General features: G+C 47.6%; 1 protein-coding gene across 1 annotated transcript; it reads right to left on the bottom strand.

Moving 5' to 3' along the window:
* Positions 1–1,674: 1,674 nt before the first annotated feature.
* On the bottom strand, positions 1,675–15,197 carry LOC125433220 (mast cell protease 1A-like). The gene is made up of 5 exons (XM_048497687.1): positions 15,068–15,197; positions 8,922–9,069; positions 5,056–5,191; positions 3,499–3,750; positions 1,675–1,947 (listed from the first exon to the last, which is right to left on the bottom strand). The coding sequence occupies exons 1-5, from the start codon at positions 15,180–15,182 to the stop codon at positions 1,807–1,809; spliced, it is 792 nt and encodes a 263-aa protein (XP_048353644.1). The 5' UTR covers positions 15,183–15,197; the 3' UTR covers positions 1,675–1,806.
* Positions 15,198–17,654: the final 2,457 nt, after the last annotated feature.

Genomic DNA, 17,654 nt, shown 5'->3' with positions numbered 1-17,654 from the left:
CAATTAGTGAGGGCATCTGCATTGTAGTAGCCTGGCCTTTTGTTCCCTTTGATTGCTTACTGTCTGGACAAATCCTGTGTCTGGGTGGTGTTCATTAGTCACTGTCTTGATTCTAGTGTTTTTCAGTACTACTACTACTACTACTACTACTACTACTACTACTACTACTACTACTACTACTACTAGTAGTAGTAGTAGTAGTAGTAGTAGTAGTAGTAGAAGAAGAAGAAGAAGAGGAGGAGGAGGAGGAGGAGGAGGAGGAGGAGGAGGAGGAGGAGGAGTTTGGATTTATATCCCCCCTTTCTCTCCTGTAAGGAGACTCAAAGGGGCTCACAATGTCCTTGCCCTTCTTCCCTCACAACAAACACCCTGTGAGGTAGGTGGGGCTGAGAGAGCTCCGAGAAGCTGTGACTAGCCCAAGGTCACCCAGCTGGCGTGTGTGGGGGTGCACAGGCTAATCTGAATTCCCCAGATAAGCCTCCACAGCTCAGGCGGCAGAGCTGGGAATCAAACCCGGTTCCTCCAGATTAGATACACGAGCTCTTAACCTCCTACGCCACTGCTGCTCCTTAGTAGCCAAATTTTGTTCATTTTCATGGTTTCTTTCTGTTGAAATTGTCCATGTGCTTGTGGATATCAATGGCGTCTGTGTGTAGTCTGACATAGTGGTTGTCAGCGTGGTCCAGAATTTCTGTGTTTTCAAATAATATTCGGTGCCCAGCTTGGTTTATATACTCCATTTGCTTTACTATCATCAGGCCCTCTGAAGATGCCAGCCACAGATGCAGGCGAAATGTAGGGAGAGAATGCTGCTAGAACACGGCCAGACAGCCCGGAAACCACACAGCACCCCAGTGATTCCGACCATGAAAGCCTTCGACAATACAATACTAGAACCAGGGGGCATCCATTGAAAATGCTGGGGGGAAGAATTAGGACTAATAAAAGGAAACACTTCTTCACGCAACGTGTGATTGGTGTTTGGAATATGCTGCCACAGGAGGTGGTGATGGCCACTCACCTGGATAGCTTTAAAAGGGGCTTGGACAGATTGATGGAGGAGAAGTCGATCTATGGCTACCAATCTTGATCCTCTTTGATCTGAGATTGCAAACGCCTTAACAGTCCAGGTGCTCGGGAGCAACAGCCGCAGAAGGCCATTGCTCTCACATCCTGCAGGTGAGCTCCCAAAGGCACCTGGTGGGCCACTGCGAGTAGCAGAGAGCTGGACTAGATGGACTCTGGTCTGATCCAGCTGGCTTGTTCTTATGTACTTATGTTCTTATCTACCATGTCATCTGGCCTCCCGTGGGCACAAGGGGGGGAGGGGAGTAGTCAGACGCCATCCACATTTTAAAACGGGTTCTGTTTTTATATAATTGATATTTAATTTATGTTTTAATGTTTGTTTTAACCTGTTGTGAACTGCCCTGAGCCTTCAGGGGGAGGACAGTATATAAAACAAACAAACAAACAAACAAACAAATAAAAAAATAATTAAAAAAATAATTAAAAAAACATAGGGCGAAAATGCTGCTAGAACACGGCCAGACAGCCCGGAAACCACACAACGCCCCAGGGATTCCGGCCATGAAAGCCTTCGACAGTACAATGAGAAATTTGTTTGCAGAGCAGATGGAGATGTAGGTACTTAAAAAAAATGACGACAGAGGATTCTTGTAATTTCTGTAATTTTTGCTACATCAGTCGGGAAAGAGGAGCTGAGGAATGCAAGCCACACATGTTGCTAAGTGAACAGGAAGTTTAGAAAAGGGGCGTTGTGAAAAGCAGAGAGGATTCCTCTTCTCACAGGTCAGCTCCCATGGTTTCCTTGATCCAGGGAAGGTAGTTGGCAATTCTGGTATAAACCCCAGGAGGGAAATGATTGCCGAAAGAGACGATTCCTTGCACCACGCCGTGGCATACCATGGGTCCACCAGAATCCCCCTGTGGAAAGAGACAGGACACAAGTGCCATTGCTGAGAACATTTGGAACCCCAGGCTGGGGACTTGTAGGCTCGAGTCAGCAAATTAGGATAACTTTGACTTTCTCCTGCCTGTTTGCTTCTGAAAGATTCTGTTTTTGATGTATCTTTCTCCCCTGGGCAAATTGTACAGCCCATCAAATCTCCACTGGACAATCAGAAGCCTTACAGGGGAAATAGGGACATATCTATAGAAAATGCTCCCCAGGTCAAGCACTGAAATTGCCCCGCCCCAATCTGACAGATGTTTCCCATTTTGGAAACCATCTCTCTGGTGGCCAGGTCTACCCATTCCTTTCAGCTGCGAGTCAGAAGAAGAAGAAGAAGAAGAAGAAGAAGAAGAAGAAGAAGAAGAAGAAGAAGAAGAAGAAGAAGAGTTTGGATTTATATCCCCCCTTTCTCTCCTGCAGGAGACTCAAAGGGGCTGACAATCTCCTTGCCCTTCCCCCCTCACAACAAACACCCTGTGAGGTGGGTGGGGCTGAGAGAGCTCCGAGAAGCTGTGACTAGCCCAAGGTCACCCAGCTGGCGTGTGTGGGAGTGCACAGGCTAATCTGAATTCCCCAGATAAGCCTCCACAGCTCAGGTAGCAGAGCTGGGAATCAAACCCGGTTCCTCCAGATTAGATACACGAGCTCTTAACCTCCTACGCCACTGCTGCTCCTGGCTTCCTCTCATTCCTTCCAACATGGGGAGGGCTGCTCTATACGTCATTAGGCAGACCTGGTGAGCCATATAGATTTTAAAACGTTCATTCGGCAGCAGCTGCCTCCTCCACAGCATAAGTCTCTTCATTGTATGACTGAAGGCAATCGGCGGCAGCCATTTTGTAGCTCTCCCAACATTCCAAAGGTGCCCGGAGGCTGGAAAAGATTGGTGGGTAGACCTGCCCTCTGAGTCGTGGAGGCTTCCTGCTTAGCAAAGGGCCTGCCTAGGCACCCCTAGGCAAATAATGCCCAGGGTATCCAATCCGACTTGCCCCATCCTAAATACGCCAGGGTGAGGAAAAGCACCAGTGGCGTAGGAGGTTAAGAGCTCGTGTATCTAATCTGGAGGAACCTTATCTGGTGGAGGCTTATCTGGGGAATTCAGACTAGCCTGTGCACTTCCACACATGCCAGCTGGGTGACCTTGGGTGAGTCACAGCTTCTTGGAGCTCTCTCAGCCCCACCTACCTCACAGGGTGTTTGTTGTGAGGGGGGAAGGGCAAGGAGATTGTCAGCCCCTTTGAGTCTCCTGCAGGAGAGAAAGGGGGGATATAAATCCAAACTCTTCTTCTTCTTCTTCTTCTTCTTCTTCTTCTTCTTCTTCTTCTTCTTCTTCTTCTTCTTCTTCACTTGGTTCTGCCCACTGCACGCCAGGAAAGGTATCAGCAACCTGCAAACTTGGGGGCTGAAGTCTATTAAGGCCAGAGTTATCTTGTTCAAGCTGATGGGAATTATTTTCCACCTCAAATACCTGGTTTTCTTTAAAATGCCCTAAAAACCCAAGATCTGCTTCCCATGCCACCGACCTGGCTTGAATCCCGCATCTGGTTGTGGCTGCCCGCGCAGATCATTCCGTCGTTGAGTTCTGGGTAAAACCGCATGCACTGCTTGCGGCTGACGATCGTGATGTTGTTCTCGAAGAGTTTTTCTGTGGCTTCGTCCTTGTCGATCAGGCCCCATCCCGCCAAGCTGCACGGCACCCCCGCAGGGAGGTCGCTGCTAGATTTGGGCAAGGGCACCGGCTGGACAAACTTGTTCAGGGTGGCTTTTGCTGTCAGCTGGGGAAAAAGAAGCGAGGAAGGTTAATGGCCGACTTGTGATTGGTGTTTGGAATATGCTGCCCCAGGAGGTGGTGGTGGCCACTCACCTGGATAGCTTCAAAAGGGGCTTGGACAGATTGATGGAGGAGAAGTCGATGGATGGCTACCAATCTTGATCCTCTTCGATCTGAGATTGCAAAGGCCTTAACAGACCCTATGGTGCTCCAGATGTTCATGGACTACAATTCCCATCAGCCCCTGCCAGCATGGGATGGAGGACAGCTGTGGTTGCTTTACTTGTCCAGTTGGCATCTGGATATCTCCCACCGCTATTAAAACTGATTTTCTCCATCCTCTGGAGAAAATGGCCACTTTGGAAGGTGGATGCTATGGCTTTATATTCCTGTGAAGCCCCTCCTCTTCCCAAGCCCTGCCCTCCTTGGGCCAGCAGTGGCGTAGTGGTTAAGAGCAGGTGCACTCTAATCTGGAGAACCAGGTTTGATTCCCTGCTCTGCCACTTGAGCTGTGGGGGCTTATCTGGGGAACTAGATGAGCCTGTGCACTCCAACATACACCATCTTTTACAGCCCTGGCCCCGGCCTGGTGGAACGCTCTCCCTCCAGCTGTCCGGGCCCTGCGGTCAAAATTTCCGGCGAGGCATGAGGCGGAGACTGTTCGCGGGCCGGAGAATCAGCAGCTAACGGTGCCCGTCTGTGGCCCCTTAGCATCTGGGCCCACAACTCCATCAATATCACATTGGGGCTTCATGCGCCTCCTTCGCCGGCGAGGAGGGAGGATTTTTTATATTGTTAAGGCGCTGGGCCACCTCTTGGATTTTTTAATTTAATTTATAGTTGATTTGGACATATTAGTAGCAGGATATTTTACCAAAACAGCACTTTAAATGTTATTAATTATACTGTTTTCAAATGTTGTGCACCGCCCAGAGCCCTCAGGGGTTGGTGATACATAAAAAAATCAATAAAATAAATAAAATAAATAATAAATCTGGGTGACCTTGAACAGTCACCTCTGCGGAATCTCAGCCTCCGGGGAACAGGAAGAGGAAGTTAGCAAGCCTTTTGAGTCTCCTGCAAGAGATAAGGGGGGTATAAATCCAAACTCTTCTCCTCCTTCCTCAGGCCCCACCCCACATCTTCAGGTATTTCCCAGCCCGAAGCTGGTAATTCAGGAAGCAACATCTGAAAAATGAGGGAGGATTGCATGCTAGGTGTTATATTTGGGGGTGACTTTTGGCCTTTAGCTTTGGGATCATCGAGGAGAGAGAGGTTCCAGAAGCAACCAAAGGCTTGGATACTTTACCTTCAGGAGAAGTATATCGTTCGAAGTGGTGTACTGGTCGTATTCTGGGTGCATGTGGTATGATTCCACCCCAATCACCTGTTGAGACTTTTCGATCTCATAAAGATTGTGGGCTCCCAAGATAACCGTCATGTCACTAGAAGTGGAACATTGATGCATAACTGTTAGAATTAGGCGGCAAATCTGTCCGTTGGCTCCCTTCCCTTACATCACAGGTGTCAAACTCGCGGCCCTCCAGATGTTGTGGACTACAGCTCCCATCATCCCCTGCCAGCATGATGCTGGCAGGGAATGATGGGAACTGTAGTCCATAACATCTGGAGGGTCGAAGCTTGATTTACACTCCGTGCTTACATTCATCAGAATGTGAATGAACCTTCTAAACGGGGTCTTACCCAACCTGTGGCTCTCCAGATATTTCATAGGGCTCCAGTTCCCATCAGCATCAGTCATACGGCCGGTGGTATGATAGAATTATGATCCAGGAACAGCCCTGAGAGAACTAGTTGCAGACCCCTGTTCTAGTGTGAAAACTACCAGAAAAGTGTGAAAACTACTTCCTCCTGGTGCTTATGTAACCCCCATGCTCAGAATGGGTTGACCCAATAAGGGGTGGAGACCCAAAGCAGGAGGAGGCTGCAGAGCTCACGTAGTTTGGAGGAGACAAGGCTACCAGACTCGGACCTTGGTTTGTATAAGCCCTTAACACCTTGTTAAGGTAACTGCAATGTTGTTGGGAACTAGTGGGAAGGTAGTTGTTTATTTTTGCTATGTTGTAAATGTTGGAGTTTATTGTTTCAGGGTTTTCTTTTTGTGGTTGTAATGGGTGAGAGTTCTCCTGGAAACCTTCCTCATGTTGAAGCCTGTTCACCAAGCCCTTGGAGTCTTCAGGAGCCAACCCACTTGCAAAGAAGGATTGGACTTGGCAGTATCAGTAGACTGTAAATAGAAGGACTTGAAAATGCAACCTGAACAGGACTTTGAAGTGTGATGTAAATGTTGATGTTATATGTTAAAAAAGTAAACCATTTTGTCTTTAAAAATTGTTGTTGCAAACTCATTCCAAGTTCTGCCCCATAGAACCCACAAGCTGAGGTTACCCTTACATGTATGTTTGTTGATGGCTCCTGCTTTGGAGCATGGGAGCTGGTGTACAGGTGGCTGCAAAAGTCTGCCCCGATTATTTTCAACCCAGTTAAAGGGAGGAGAAAAGGAACTTTAAAAGCCCTGTAGATGGTGTTCTATGCTCCTCGGACGAAGGGTAGGACAGAAGAGTCTTGAAGGAATAGAACTGCAATTCACTGCATGAAAGATTTCCCCCCCTGTTTCAAAACCTTTCCCTTCACCTGGAAACATTCATAAGAACATAAGAACTGGCCTGCTGGATCAGACCAGAGTCCATCTAGTCCAGCTCTCTGCTACTCGCAGTGGCCCACCAGGTGCCTTTGGGAGCTCACCTGCAGGATGTGAAAGCAATGGCCTGCTGCTGCTGCTCCTCCTGAGCACTTGGTCTGCTAAGGCATTTGCAATCAGCTACAATTCCCATCAGCCCCTGTCAGCATGGCCAATTGGGCTGATGGGAATTGCAGTCCATGAATTGTAGTCCATTCCTCATTTGCCACCAGCCCTGAATCTGTGTTAGTTAAGTGCCATCACGTCACTGCTGACTTATGGTGACCCTATGAATGATAAACGTCTTCTGTTTAAGTTTTACGGTGGAAATTCTGTCTTTGATTTGGGGTGGGGGGAGACTAGAAAGAAAAACCCACTGACTATGAGAGCCGGCGTGGTCTAGTAGTTAAGAACAGGTGCACTCTAATCTGGAGAACCGGGTTGGATTCCCTGCTCTGCCACTTGAGCTGTGGAGGCTTATCTGGTGAAGCAGATTAGCTTGTGCGCTCCAACATATGCCAGCTGGGTGACCTTGCGCTAGTCACAGTTCTTCAGAGCTCTCTCAGCCCCACCTACCTCACAGAGTGTTTGCTGTGTGGGGGGGAGGGAAAGGAGATTGTAAGCCCCTTTGAGTCTCCTACAGGAGAGAAAAGGGGGATATAAATCCAAACTTCTCTTCTTCTTCTTCTTCTTCTTCTTCTTCTTCTTCTTCTTCTTCTTCTTCTTCTTCTTCTTCTTCTTCTTCTTCTTCTTCTTCTTCTTCTTCTTCTTCTTCTTCTTCTTCTTCTTCAATACCTTTCCAATCATATAAGTACACTTACTAAATAGTCCTTCTCTCTGGATATCAGGATCTCATGTGAGAGCACAATACAAGGAAGTTTCCACAGTATATACTGGTATTTGATTACTTTTGTAACAGCTTAGAACAAATATACTTTGAATTTATTCCTCATCTTTTTCGTTCTTCTCCCCTTTTGTTTGCTCTTATAGAAGAAGAGCCATTGAAGTGAAACTTGAAATTCAGTTTGGAAACTATCTAGGTGAATTTTTACAGTGAAAAATGTTGTATTATTATTTATATGAAAATGTAGGTTTAATATTGAATAATATGAATGTTTTATTTTTTGTATAGTGTAAGAAAAAACAGTTGTGCTCCTAGAGGAGTAAGAAAAAGAATACTTTGTACAACAATTGTAAGTGTATTGGGAGGGTTCTTTGGGTTTTTGTTTAATTATATGAAAATGAAAGGACTAATTGACACTTGTATTTGTACATTACAGATTGGCTTGACAAAGGACTGCCGAAATAAAAACCTAATCTAGAGGTTTTATAGCCATACCTGACGGTGTACTTACTAAATTTTTTTTGTATATTTGTGATAGTAAGATAATGTTAAAATGATACTCACCCAGAGGTGGGATCCAGCAGGTTCTCACAGGTTCCCGAGAGTAGGTTACTAATTATTTGCGTGTGCCGAGAGGGGGTTACTAATGGGTGATTTTGCCACGTGGTTTTTGCCTTAGTTACGCCCCTCCTCTCAGCAGTAGCGCGCAGAACTTGAAGCAGTCTAGCAGGAGGTGCGTGATGGCGTGGCGGCTATAGCCCTTCCGCTTCGCGTGCATTCGTTTCCTTAAGCGACGGCAGCGAGCTGCCGGTCGCTATGCCACAGCCTTGAATGCCTCGATACGCCCCCATTAAGTGCCGCCTACCAGCCCCATCGGCGCTAAGCCACAGTTTGAATCCCACCACCATGGGAACCTGTTACTAAAATTTTTGGATCCCACCACTGTACTCACCTAGTGAGTTGGAGTACGCATGGGTGTAATATTTGTGACAGTACTTGTTGTACACCTGCCTTGATTATTATGGTGGATTCACCTACTGGTAGCCTGAGTGTGTGCATGTGAGGCACCCAAACAGGAACTAGGATTCGCTTTGAGTGTTTAGATCAGGGGTGGCCAACCTATGGTGCTCCAGTTGTTCACGGACAACAATTCCCATCAACAATCCCCCAACTTCTCTTGCCAGACTCCTCTCAAATCTGCAGGAACTACCCAACCCAGTCTTGGAAACTGTGCAGTATCATGTTGCTGATGGGAATTGGCAGGGGCTGATGGGAATTGTAGTCCATGAACATCTGGAGCACCATAGGTTGGCCACCCCTACTTTAGATACTTGGCAGCCCAGGTATGGTGTCTATTTTCTCTTTGTGTTATCGTACACTGTACCCTCCTGTTTTTTGTTTCTTTGTTTCCCCATCCTGGAGATTGGCAACCCTAGCTTTAAATAAAGCCCACAAACCCTGATAGGAACACAGCCCAAAGCTGGTTCAAAAAGGTCTTTTGCCCCCAAACAACTCTTTCTGGTGGTCCAACTGGAAGGCCGGCCTCTCTCAATGGAGACCCACCTTCTTGGAGCTCTGCGGCTTTCCCAGCGTGGAACATGGCTCCCTGGGTGGAACAGACAAGACTTACTCCATGCAGTGCGCTGCCGTCATGACCCATTGGGGCGCCACCAGAAATCCACCGCAGCCAAATTGATCTCCCAGCTTCAAGGCGGCCATGTAAGGCCTGGAGTGCGGCTTGGCTTCCTGGCCGCCGATTATCTGACTTCGCAAACGACCTGCAGGATCGCAAAAGAAAAGTCACCGACTCTCTCTTGGCTCCAGAATGTCACCCTTGCATACATTCGTTTAGAACAGGGGTAGGGAACCTGCGGCTCTCCAGATGTTCAGGAACGACAATTCCCATCAGCCTCTGTAGGCAAGGCGAATTTGCCAGGCTGGTAGGGGATGAGGGGAATGCTGGATCCTAACATCTGGAGAAAGAGCCGCAGGTTCCCTACCCTGATTTAGAAGCTCTACCGCGTTTGGTATGCGGTATTATTGGGCACTTTACCCTCCATGTGGGGTTGGCCAACCATACATTAGATCTGTGGTGGCGAACCTTTGGTACTCCAGATGTTATGGAATGCAATTCCCATCAGCCCCTGCCAGCATGGTCAATTGGCCATGCTGGCAGGAACTGATGGGAATTGTAATCCCATAACATCTGGAAGTGCCAAATACTCGCCGCCCTTCTGTAGGTATCATTCTTGGGCTTCTCATTCTCTCCGCCAACCCACTTCACAGTCTTGTTGTGACCAGCGCGAAGTGGAGACTAGGTCACTCTGGTTCCCGTACCAACTCCATTGGCTGCTGATCGAGTACCGGATCATGTTCAAAGTGTTAGTGTTGACATTTAAGGCTGTGAGCTGTCTTGGAAATACCTGTCTTGGACATACCTACTGTCTTGGACATACCTACTGGATAGCTTTAAAAAGGGCTTGGACAGATTTATGGAGGAGAAGTCGATCTCTGGCTACCAATCTTGATCCTTCTTGATCTGAGGTTGCAGACCAAGTTCTCTGGAGCAGCAGCAGCAGAAGGCCATTGCTTTCACTTCCTGCATATGAGCTCCCAAAGGCACCTGGTGGGCCACTGCGAGTAGCAGAGTGCTGGACTAGATGGACTCTGGTCTGATCCAGCAGGCTCCTTCTTATGTTCTTATGTACCTACCTACATGCCTACGGGACCACCTCTCCCCGTATTGCCCCACCAGGTCCCTACTGGAGATCCAAAGGACGTCCAGATGACTTCCACATCAACACTGGCCTCCCGTGGGTGTAGTTGTGAGATGTGGGATGGGTTTTTTAGTGCCACCTGCCAGATGTTTTAATGTTTTGATGCTTGATTGATGTTTTTATTGTTGTTTTACTTTTGTAATTTTATTGCCGTTCGCCGCCCTGAGCCCAGTTGGGAAGGGCGGGGTATAAATAGGAACATAAAATAAAAATAAATAAAATAAAATAAACGATGGGAGACCATAGACCATGATTTGACCCTGTTGGAAGGATTGGATAAAAAGGCTATGGCCTGGAAGCTTTTGAACTGTGCCTTCCAAGACTTTTTAAAATGCTATCGGATTCAAATTCAGCTTTGTTGACAAGGTCTGTGAAGCAAGCCTTTATTGGCATAGACAGCAGTACAACAATAATAAAAACAGATTAAAAGCATATATACAATACAGGATATACATGTTGGGACCGAAGGAAATCTACTGGCATTTAAAGGTAATTTCCAGGAGAAAGTCTGCCACTATCATGGCACAGAGAGAAGGATCGGGGTTGCATCCAACCGTGAATTAGTGTAATCGAATTAAATCGGGGAGATCGGGTAAATGTAAAAGGAATGAGATTCAATATTACTTCGGATCTGATTTCATTTGAATCTGAAGACAGTGTAGTAGTGGTGGGCCAGGAGATTCAACTGAGCGAGCGTTACATGGGCACAATCTTTTAGCCTTTCCTTGCTTATTAAATCTGCCATGCAACAAGGCAGAAGGCATAGCATTAAACCTGGTGAGCATTATGGCTCTCCTTTGAGCAGGGTTGCTCCAAACAGCCACGGAGTAGTGTGCCAAGTGGCCCCGCTGTTCAAAATGGGAGAGAAAAAAATACAGGGGGGAACACGCGTTTTCCTGGCTGGGCGGTGATTAGGGTAGAGAACTCTCTATCCAATAGTTGACCTTTTAATTTCCTATAAGCTTCTGAATAGGACAAAGGGCAAAGTGAATCCATTTTTTCTTCAATTATGGAAAACCAGAGGTTGACAAGGTCCAAGATCAGTTGCTCTACTGCACAGGTGTCAAACTCACGGCCCTCCAGATGTTATGGACTACAGTTCCCATCATCCCCCTGCCAGCATCATGCTGGCAGGGGGTGATGGGAATTGGTAATCCACTGTATCTGAGGCCCAACAGTTTGGATCATCCCTCTCAATGTTAAGCGAACCTTTGGCACTCCAGATGTTATGGACTACAATTCCCATCAGCCCCTGTCAGCATGGCCAATTGGCCATGCTGGCAAGGGCTGATGGGAATTGTAGTCCATAACATCTGGAGTGCCAAAGGTTCGCCACCACAGACCTATGCTCTACTGGTTCATTCCCATCTGAAGAGTACTATATCTTAGTGAATACAGCAGTGGCGTAGGAGGTTAAGAGCTCATGTATCTAATCTGGAGGAACCGGGTTTGATTCCCAGCTCTGCCACCTGAGCTGTGGAGGCTTATCTGGGGAATTCAGATTAGCCTGTACACTCCCACACACGCCAGCTGGGTGACCTTGGGCTAGTCACAGTTTCTTGGAGCTCTGTCAGCCCCACCCACCTCACAGGGTGTTTGTTGTGAGGGGGGAAGGGCAAGGAGATTGTAAGCCCCTTTGAGTCTCCTGCAGGAGAGAAAGGGGGGATGTAAATCCAAACTCTTCTTCTTATTATTATTATTCCAGGCTGCTTCTGAGGGGTGTGTGGTCCTTACAACAACACTGTAGGGTAGGTCAGGCTGAGAGAACAATGTCTGGCCCCAGGATACCCAGGGAGAGTGTGGATTTGAGCCCAGGTCTCCCTTGCAATAGTGAAGAGATTAGGGTGCGGGGATAAAATCCGCTCTCTGCCGTGAAACTTGTTAGGTGACCAGTCGTAGGTTAACCTATGACTTGTTATGCTCTTGTTATGCTCTTCCCTGAGACCATAAGGCAGTCCGGAGCTGGCCCTGAAGCTGGATTTGGGGCATGATTTGCATGATTTTATCGTGCTCCTCCTTTGGGCTAGGAGGGCCAAGGGTGGAGAAAAATAAAAGTTAAAGTTAAGTAAGCATTTTGTATCACACACCACCAGAGGGGTGTTGTTGAAGAGAAAATGGAGACTGGAAGACTGCCGTTTCGAGCTTCTTGGAAGGAAGGCAGGATTTAAAAATATATAACTTCATATCATATTTGCCCTGACCTGGATCTCGTCAGCTCTTGGGAGCTAAGCAGGGTTAGTTCTGGCTGGTGTTTGGATGGGAAACCGCTAAGGAAATTCAGGGTTTCAATGCAGAGGAAGGCTATGGCAAACCACCTCTGAATGTCTTTTGCTCGGGCTTGGGTGGGCCAGGCTAGCCTGATCCCATCAGCCCTGGGAAGCGAAGGTGGGTCATTCCTGGTTAATATTTGGATGGGAAACCACTAAGGAAATTCAGGGTTTCTATGCAGAGGAAGGGAATGGCAAACCACCTCTGAATGTCTTTTGCTCTGGCTTGGGTGGGCCAGGCTAGCCTGATCCCATCAGCCCTGGGAAGCTAAGGTGGGTCATTCCTGGTTAATATTTGGATGGGAAACCACTAAGGGGAGTCAGGGTTTCTATGCAGAGGAAGGCTATGGCAAACCACCTCTGAATGTCTTTTGCTCTGGCTCGGGTGGGCCAGGCTAGCCTGATCCCATCAGCCCTAGGAAGTGAAGGTGGGTCATTCCTGGTTAATATTTGGGTGGGAAACCACTAAGGGGAGTCAGGGTTTCTATGCAGAGGAAGGGAATGGCAAACCACCTCTGAATGTCTCTTGCCTGGAAGACCTCCCAAGGCTGAGGTTTGACAGCACTCTATACACGTTCGCAGCTTCATATCAAAGGCCCAAAGTTCTCCCAGTGGCTTGCAAGAAATCAATACCAACCAAGGCAAAGAGCAAATAAAAGAGAAACAAACCACAGCATTAAGATGAGATTATTTCCCCCTAGCTGCTGCTTGATAGGAGCACAGGCAGCAAGGAATAATTTTAAAGTGTCTCAATAATACAGGAGCTGGAGTTTTCTGCAAAGTTCTCCAAGGCGCTAGCAATAATGCAAGCACAAAAGGATACGAAAATGCGAACAATTCAAAAACACGTGACGTTCAGAAGTCCGAAAAGAGCAATGAAACAGCAGTGGCGTAGGAGGTTAAGAGCTCGTGTATCTAATCTGGAGGAACCGGGTTTGATTCCCAGCTCTGCCGCCTGAGCTGTGGAGGCTTATCTGGGGAATTCAGATTAGCCTGTGCACTCCCACACATGCCAGCTGGGTGACCTTGGGCTAGTCACAGCTTCTCGGAGCTCTCTCAGCCCCACCTACCTCACAGGGTGTTTGTTGTGAGGGGGGAAGGGCAAGGAGATTGTAAGCCCCTTTGAGTCTCCTGCAGGAGAGAAAGGGGGGATATAAATCCAAACTCTTCTTCTTCTTCTTAAAGGCTAGGGAAACATTTGGAACATATTATGGAACGGGGAGGCCAAACCACGGCTGCCGGGAGGATTTCATTCCCCCCCCCCCCCCCCCAAATCATCAAGCCCAGATCACACTCCCAGATTCTGCCGCTGCTGGGCCCAGAACCTGAACAGCTCCCGGACTCTGATGTGGCCAGAGTTGCTCCAAAATGCTACTGTTGCTGACTCCCCGAAATGCTGTCTGTGTGTAAGCAGACATTTTTGGAGGTGAGGGGAATTTAAATCTCCCCAACTATTTTTTCAGATTTTTCTGCAAACCTGTGTTTTTCTAAGTTTGCAGAATGACCTGTTTATAGTCAGTGTGGCCCTGACTTGACTATTATAATTAGAGAAGAAGAAGAAGAAGAAGAAGAAGAAGAAGAAGAAGAAGAAGAAGAAGAAGAAGAAGAAGAAGAAGAAGAAGAAGAGGAGGAGGAGGAGGAGGAGGAGGAGGAGGAGGAGTTTGGATTTATATCCCCCCTTTCTCTCCTGCAGGAGACTCAAAGGGGCTTACAATCTCCTTGCCCTTCCCCCCTCACAACAAACACCCTGTGAGGTAGGTGGGGCTGAGAGAGCTCCAAAAAGCTGTGACTAGCCCAAGGTCACCCAGCTGGCATGTGTGGGAGTGCACAGGCAAATCTGAATTCCCCAGAGAAGCCTCCACAGCTCAGGTGGCAGAGCTGGGAATCAAACCCGGTTCCTCCAGATTAGATACACGAGCTCTTAACCTCCTACGCCACTGCTGTCCCTCTCATTACACTAGAATTCGAGGCGGACAGGTGGGTCCGTTCGGCTGCAAGAGTTCAGGACTACCAACAAATATCTCCCTTTACACAATGCTTGACAAACTTTTATAATTTTTATAACTCTGAACCTCAAGGGGCGGCGGCAGCAGCTGATTTAAGATTACTTGAAAAAAAGGCTTAGCTATTTCACAGAGGGTGGGTCTATCTGCAGCTGCTATTAGCTAAGCCAGGGAGGTAGACTACAACTGGTCATGGAGGTTTTCTATTTGCATAGCCATCCCAAACAATTGGGGGGAATGTATTGTCGAAGGCTTTCACGGCCGGATTCAACTGGTTGTGGTGGGTTTTCCGGGCTGTGTGGCTGTGGACTGGTGGATCTTGTTCCTAACGTTTCGCCTGCACCTGTGGCTGGCATCTTCAGAGGTGTGTCACAGAGGGAAGTCTGTACAAGGTCTGGACACAGTGTGCAACAGACTTCCCTCTGTGATACCCCTCTGAAGATGCCAGCCACAGGTGCAGGCGAAACGTTAGGAACAAGATCCACCAGACCACGGCCACACAGCCCAGAAAACCCACCACAACCCATTGGGGGAAAGGTGCCGCCTTCAGATTTGCCCATAGACGTCCCAGATTCACGTTGCTGACTATCACTGGAAACAAGAAGCTGGATTAGAGGGACCTGCACTCTCATCCTGCCGGGCTTCGGCTCTCCTGGCATCGCCCACGATCCTACAGATAGCATACTTGACACACAGGCAGATCCCGGGGCCCGTTTTCCTGTTCCTTACCCGTTTTGACTAAGCCACAACAGAACAGAAGCAGGAGAAGATGCTGGTAGCCGTTCTTCATTGTGACGTCTAGCTTTCCTTGGTGAACGCCGGTTTTCGACAGCAGGTGCTCCATCGAGCTGGTTTTATAGCTGCCTCCCGCCTTTCTAGAGGCAGGAAGCTACATCAGTTGGGTTTGTGATCAAAGTGGGAGATTCCGGCCCGCTCTGTGGCTCTCATCTCTAACGTCCATCTTTTCTGCACTGGTGATAGCATCAGGCTGCGTGAGATCTGGCTGCAGAAGAATGCGATGTTTGCGTCAGCAGCATCTCCTCGGAGCTTGCAGTGAGTGGCACCCCACCAGGCTGTAGAATTTGGCACACAATATGGGCAACACACTTAAACTTGTGTTGTTGTGGGTTTGTTGCTTGTGCCAGCAGAACCGTCACCGCGTCTATGTAGAATGTCCATTCAGGAAAATAATTCAGTCAATAAAAAGGTAACATGCTTGGATTTGGTACTGTGGGGTAAAACCAGAGCAATTGAGTGGCCAAGGTTAGAAATACCTGTGCGTGTTTTTCACTGAGCAATATAAGTACGCAACCAACTATGACCCTAGTGGTAATAAAACCAGAACTGTTCTGTTTTAGTGAACCACTTGTTGTCATGGGTCAGTAGCAAAGCAAGCCTTACACACACACGCACGCACGCACGCACGCACACACACACACACACACACACAGAGAGAGAAAGAGAGAGAGAGAGAGAGAGAGAGAGAGAGAGAGAGGATCCAGCAGGTTCTCACCAGTTCCCGAGAGTGGGTTACTAATTATTTGTGTGTGCCGAGAGGGGGTGACTAATTGGGTCCGCTTTCCCGTCTCCACGCCCTCGCCTCCCCGAGAGGCATCCTGCCTTTGAACATGAAGGTTCCATATAGCAATTGCGACTAATAATGTAACTCCCTGAACTGGGTTCATCCCTTTCAGGTACTGCAATTCATTGATTCTCAGCCTTTCGTACCTTTTATCTCACCAGTCTCTATCAAAGAACCTGTGTGTTTCACCATTGCCGTGTTCAGATTTGTGAGTTGGGGCATTTTCTAGAATGTGATGATGATTTAGAAATGACCTGGTGCAAAAAAATGTTGGGGGGTCGTGGTGGGGTGGCTGCCCTTGGGGGGGCATCCAACTCAGGTTTTGTCCAGGGTTCAGGTTTGCCTAGGTACGCCTCTGCTTAAACAAGAAGCATTTTGAAGCCGGTCAGGGGCATGTGTAGCTCAGTGGCAGAACGCCGGCGTTGAATGCCAAAGTTATCAGGTTCAATCCCACTAGATCCAATCGAAGGATCTTCGGGAGCACAAGGAGATGCTTATGGGAACATCATAGCTCTTCAGCCGCCAAATCTCCTGTGCCCATTCCAACCCCTGCTTTTCCATAATTGAAGAAAAAATGGCCTCTATTGGACTGTCAGTGGATTCACTTTGCCCCTTGTCCTATTCAGAAGCTTATAGGGAATTAAAAGGTCAACTATTGGATAGAGAGTTCTCTGCCCTAATCACCGCAGCCAGGAAAACGTGTTCCCGCCTGTATTTTTCTCTCCCATTTGAACGGGGCCACTTGGCACACTACCTGTATTGCTTATTAAACCCCGTTCAAAGGAGAGCCATAATGCTCGCCAGGTTTAATGTTATGCCTTCTGCATTGTTGCATGGCAGATTTAATAAGCAAGAAAAGGCTAAAAGATTGTGCCCATGAAACGACAGCTCAGTTGAATCTCTGGCCCACCAATTACTACACTGTCTCAGATTCAAGGAAATCAGATCCAAGTATGTGAATCTTACTCCTTTACATTTACCCCATCTTCCCGATTTAATTAGATTACACTACTTGTTGGACAATCCTGATCCTTCTCTCTGTGTGATAGTGGCAGACTTTCTCCTGGAAATCACCAAACGCCAGTAGATTTCCTTCGACCTAACATTTATTTCCTGTATTGTATAGGCTTTTTAATCCGTTTTTTATTATTGTTGTACTGTTGTCTATGCCAATAAAGGCTTGCTTCTTCAGATCTCCCATGATGCTATCTGATGGCCGTTTCACCAGCGCTGAAAAGATGGACGTTAGAGATGAGAGCCACGGTGGGGCAGTGGTTGTAAAAGTTAAGATATCGGTAAATATAGATCTACTGTTCGTGGGTAGAATGGAAAATAAAACTATAGAACAGCGGAGAAAGACACTTTATAAAATGATGATAAGAGCAGCCCACGCAGCAATTGTGCTGGGATGGAAAGACAAAAAAAATACGGACAATACAGAAATGGCTAGAATATGTATGGGAACAAATACAATGAGACATGTTCTAAATAATGGCAAGGAACCAAGTAATGGCACGAAAAACAAATGGACATGATGAAGATTTGGATTGAATTCGTAGAGGAGAGAAGCCGGAATCAACGAGGGATGGTAGAAGAGTGGGGGTGGGAGGGGAAAAAAGGTGGGGAAAGGAGCAGCAGTGGCGTAGTGGCTAAGAGCCGTGGCTAAGAGCAGGTGCACTCTGATCTGGAGGAACCGGGTTTGATTCCCAGCTCCGCCGCCTGAGCTGTGGAGGC

The sequence above is a fragment of the Sphaerodactylus townsendi genome, linkage group LG05 (genome assembly GCF_021028975.2).
Source record: "Sphaerodactylus townsendi isolate TG3544 linkage group LG05, MPM_Stown_v2.3, whole genome shotgun sequence".
Taxonomy (NCBI): Eukaryota; Metazoa; Chordata; class Lepidosauria; order Squamata; family Sphaerodactylidae; genus Sphaerodactylus; species Sphaerodactylus townsendi.
This window is presented reverse-complemented; position numbering and strand designations above follow the sequence as displayed.

Bases quoted from the DNA above. Each gene is read 5' to 3' on its own strand.
- LOC125433220 (XM_048497687.1), bottom strand. From the start codon at position 15,182: ATGGAGCACCTGCTGTCGAAAACCGGCGTTCACCAAGGAAAGCTAGAC. The intron at 5,192-8,921 runs GTAAGTCTTGTC...TTCCACTTCTAG, and splicing joins ACGGCAGCGCACTGCATGGA to TGACATGACGGTTATCTTGG. The intron at 3,751-5,055 runs GTAAAGTATCCA...CTTTTTCCCCAG, and splicing joins ACGATATACTTCTCCTGAAG to CTGACAGCAAAAGCCACCCT.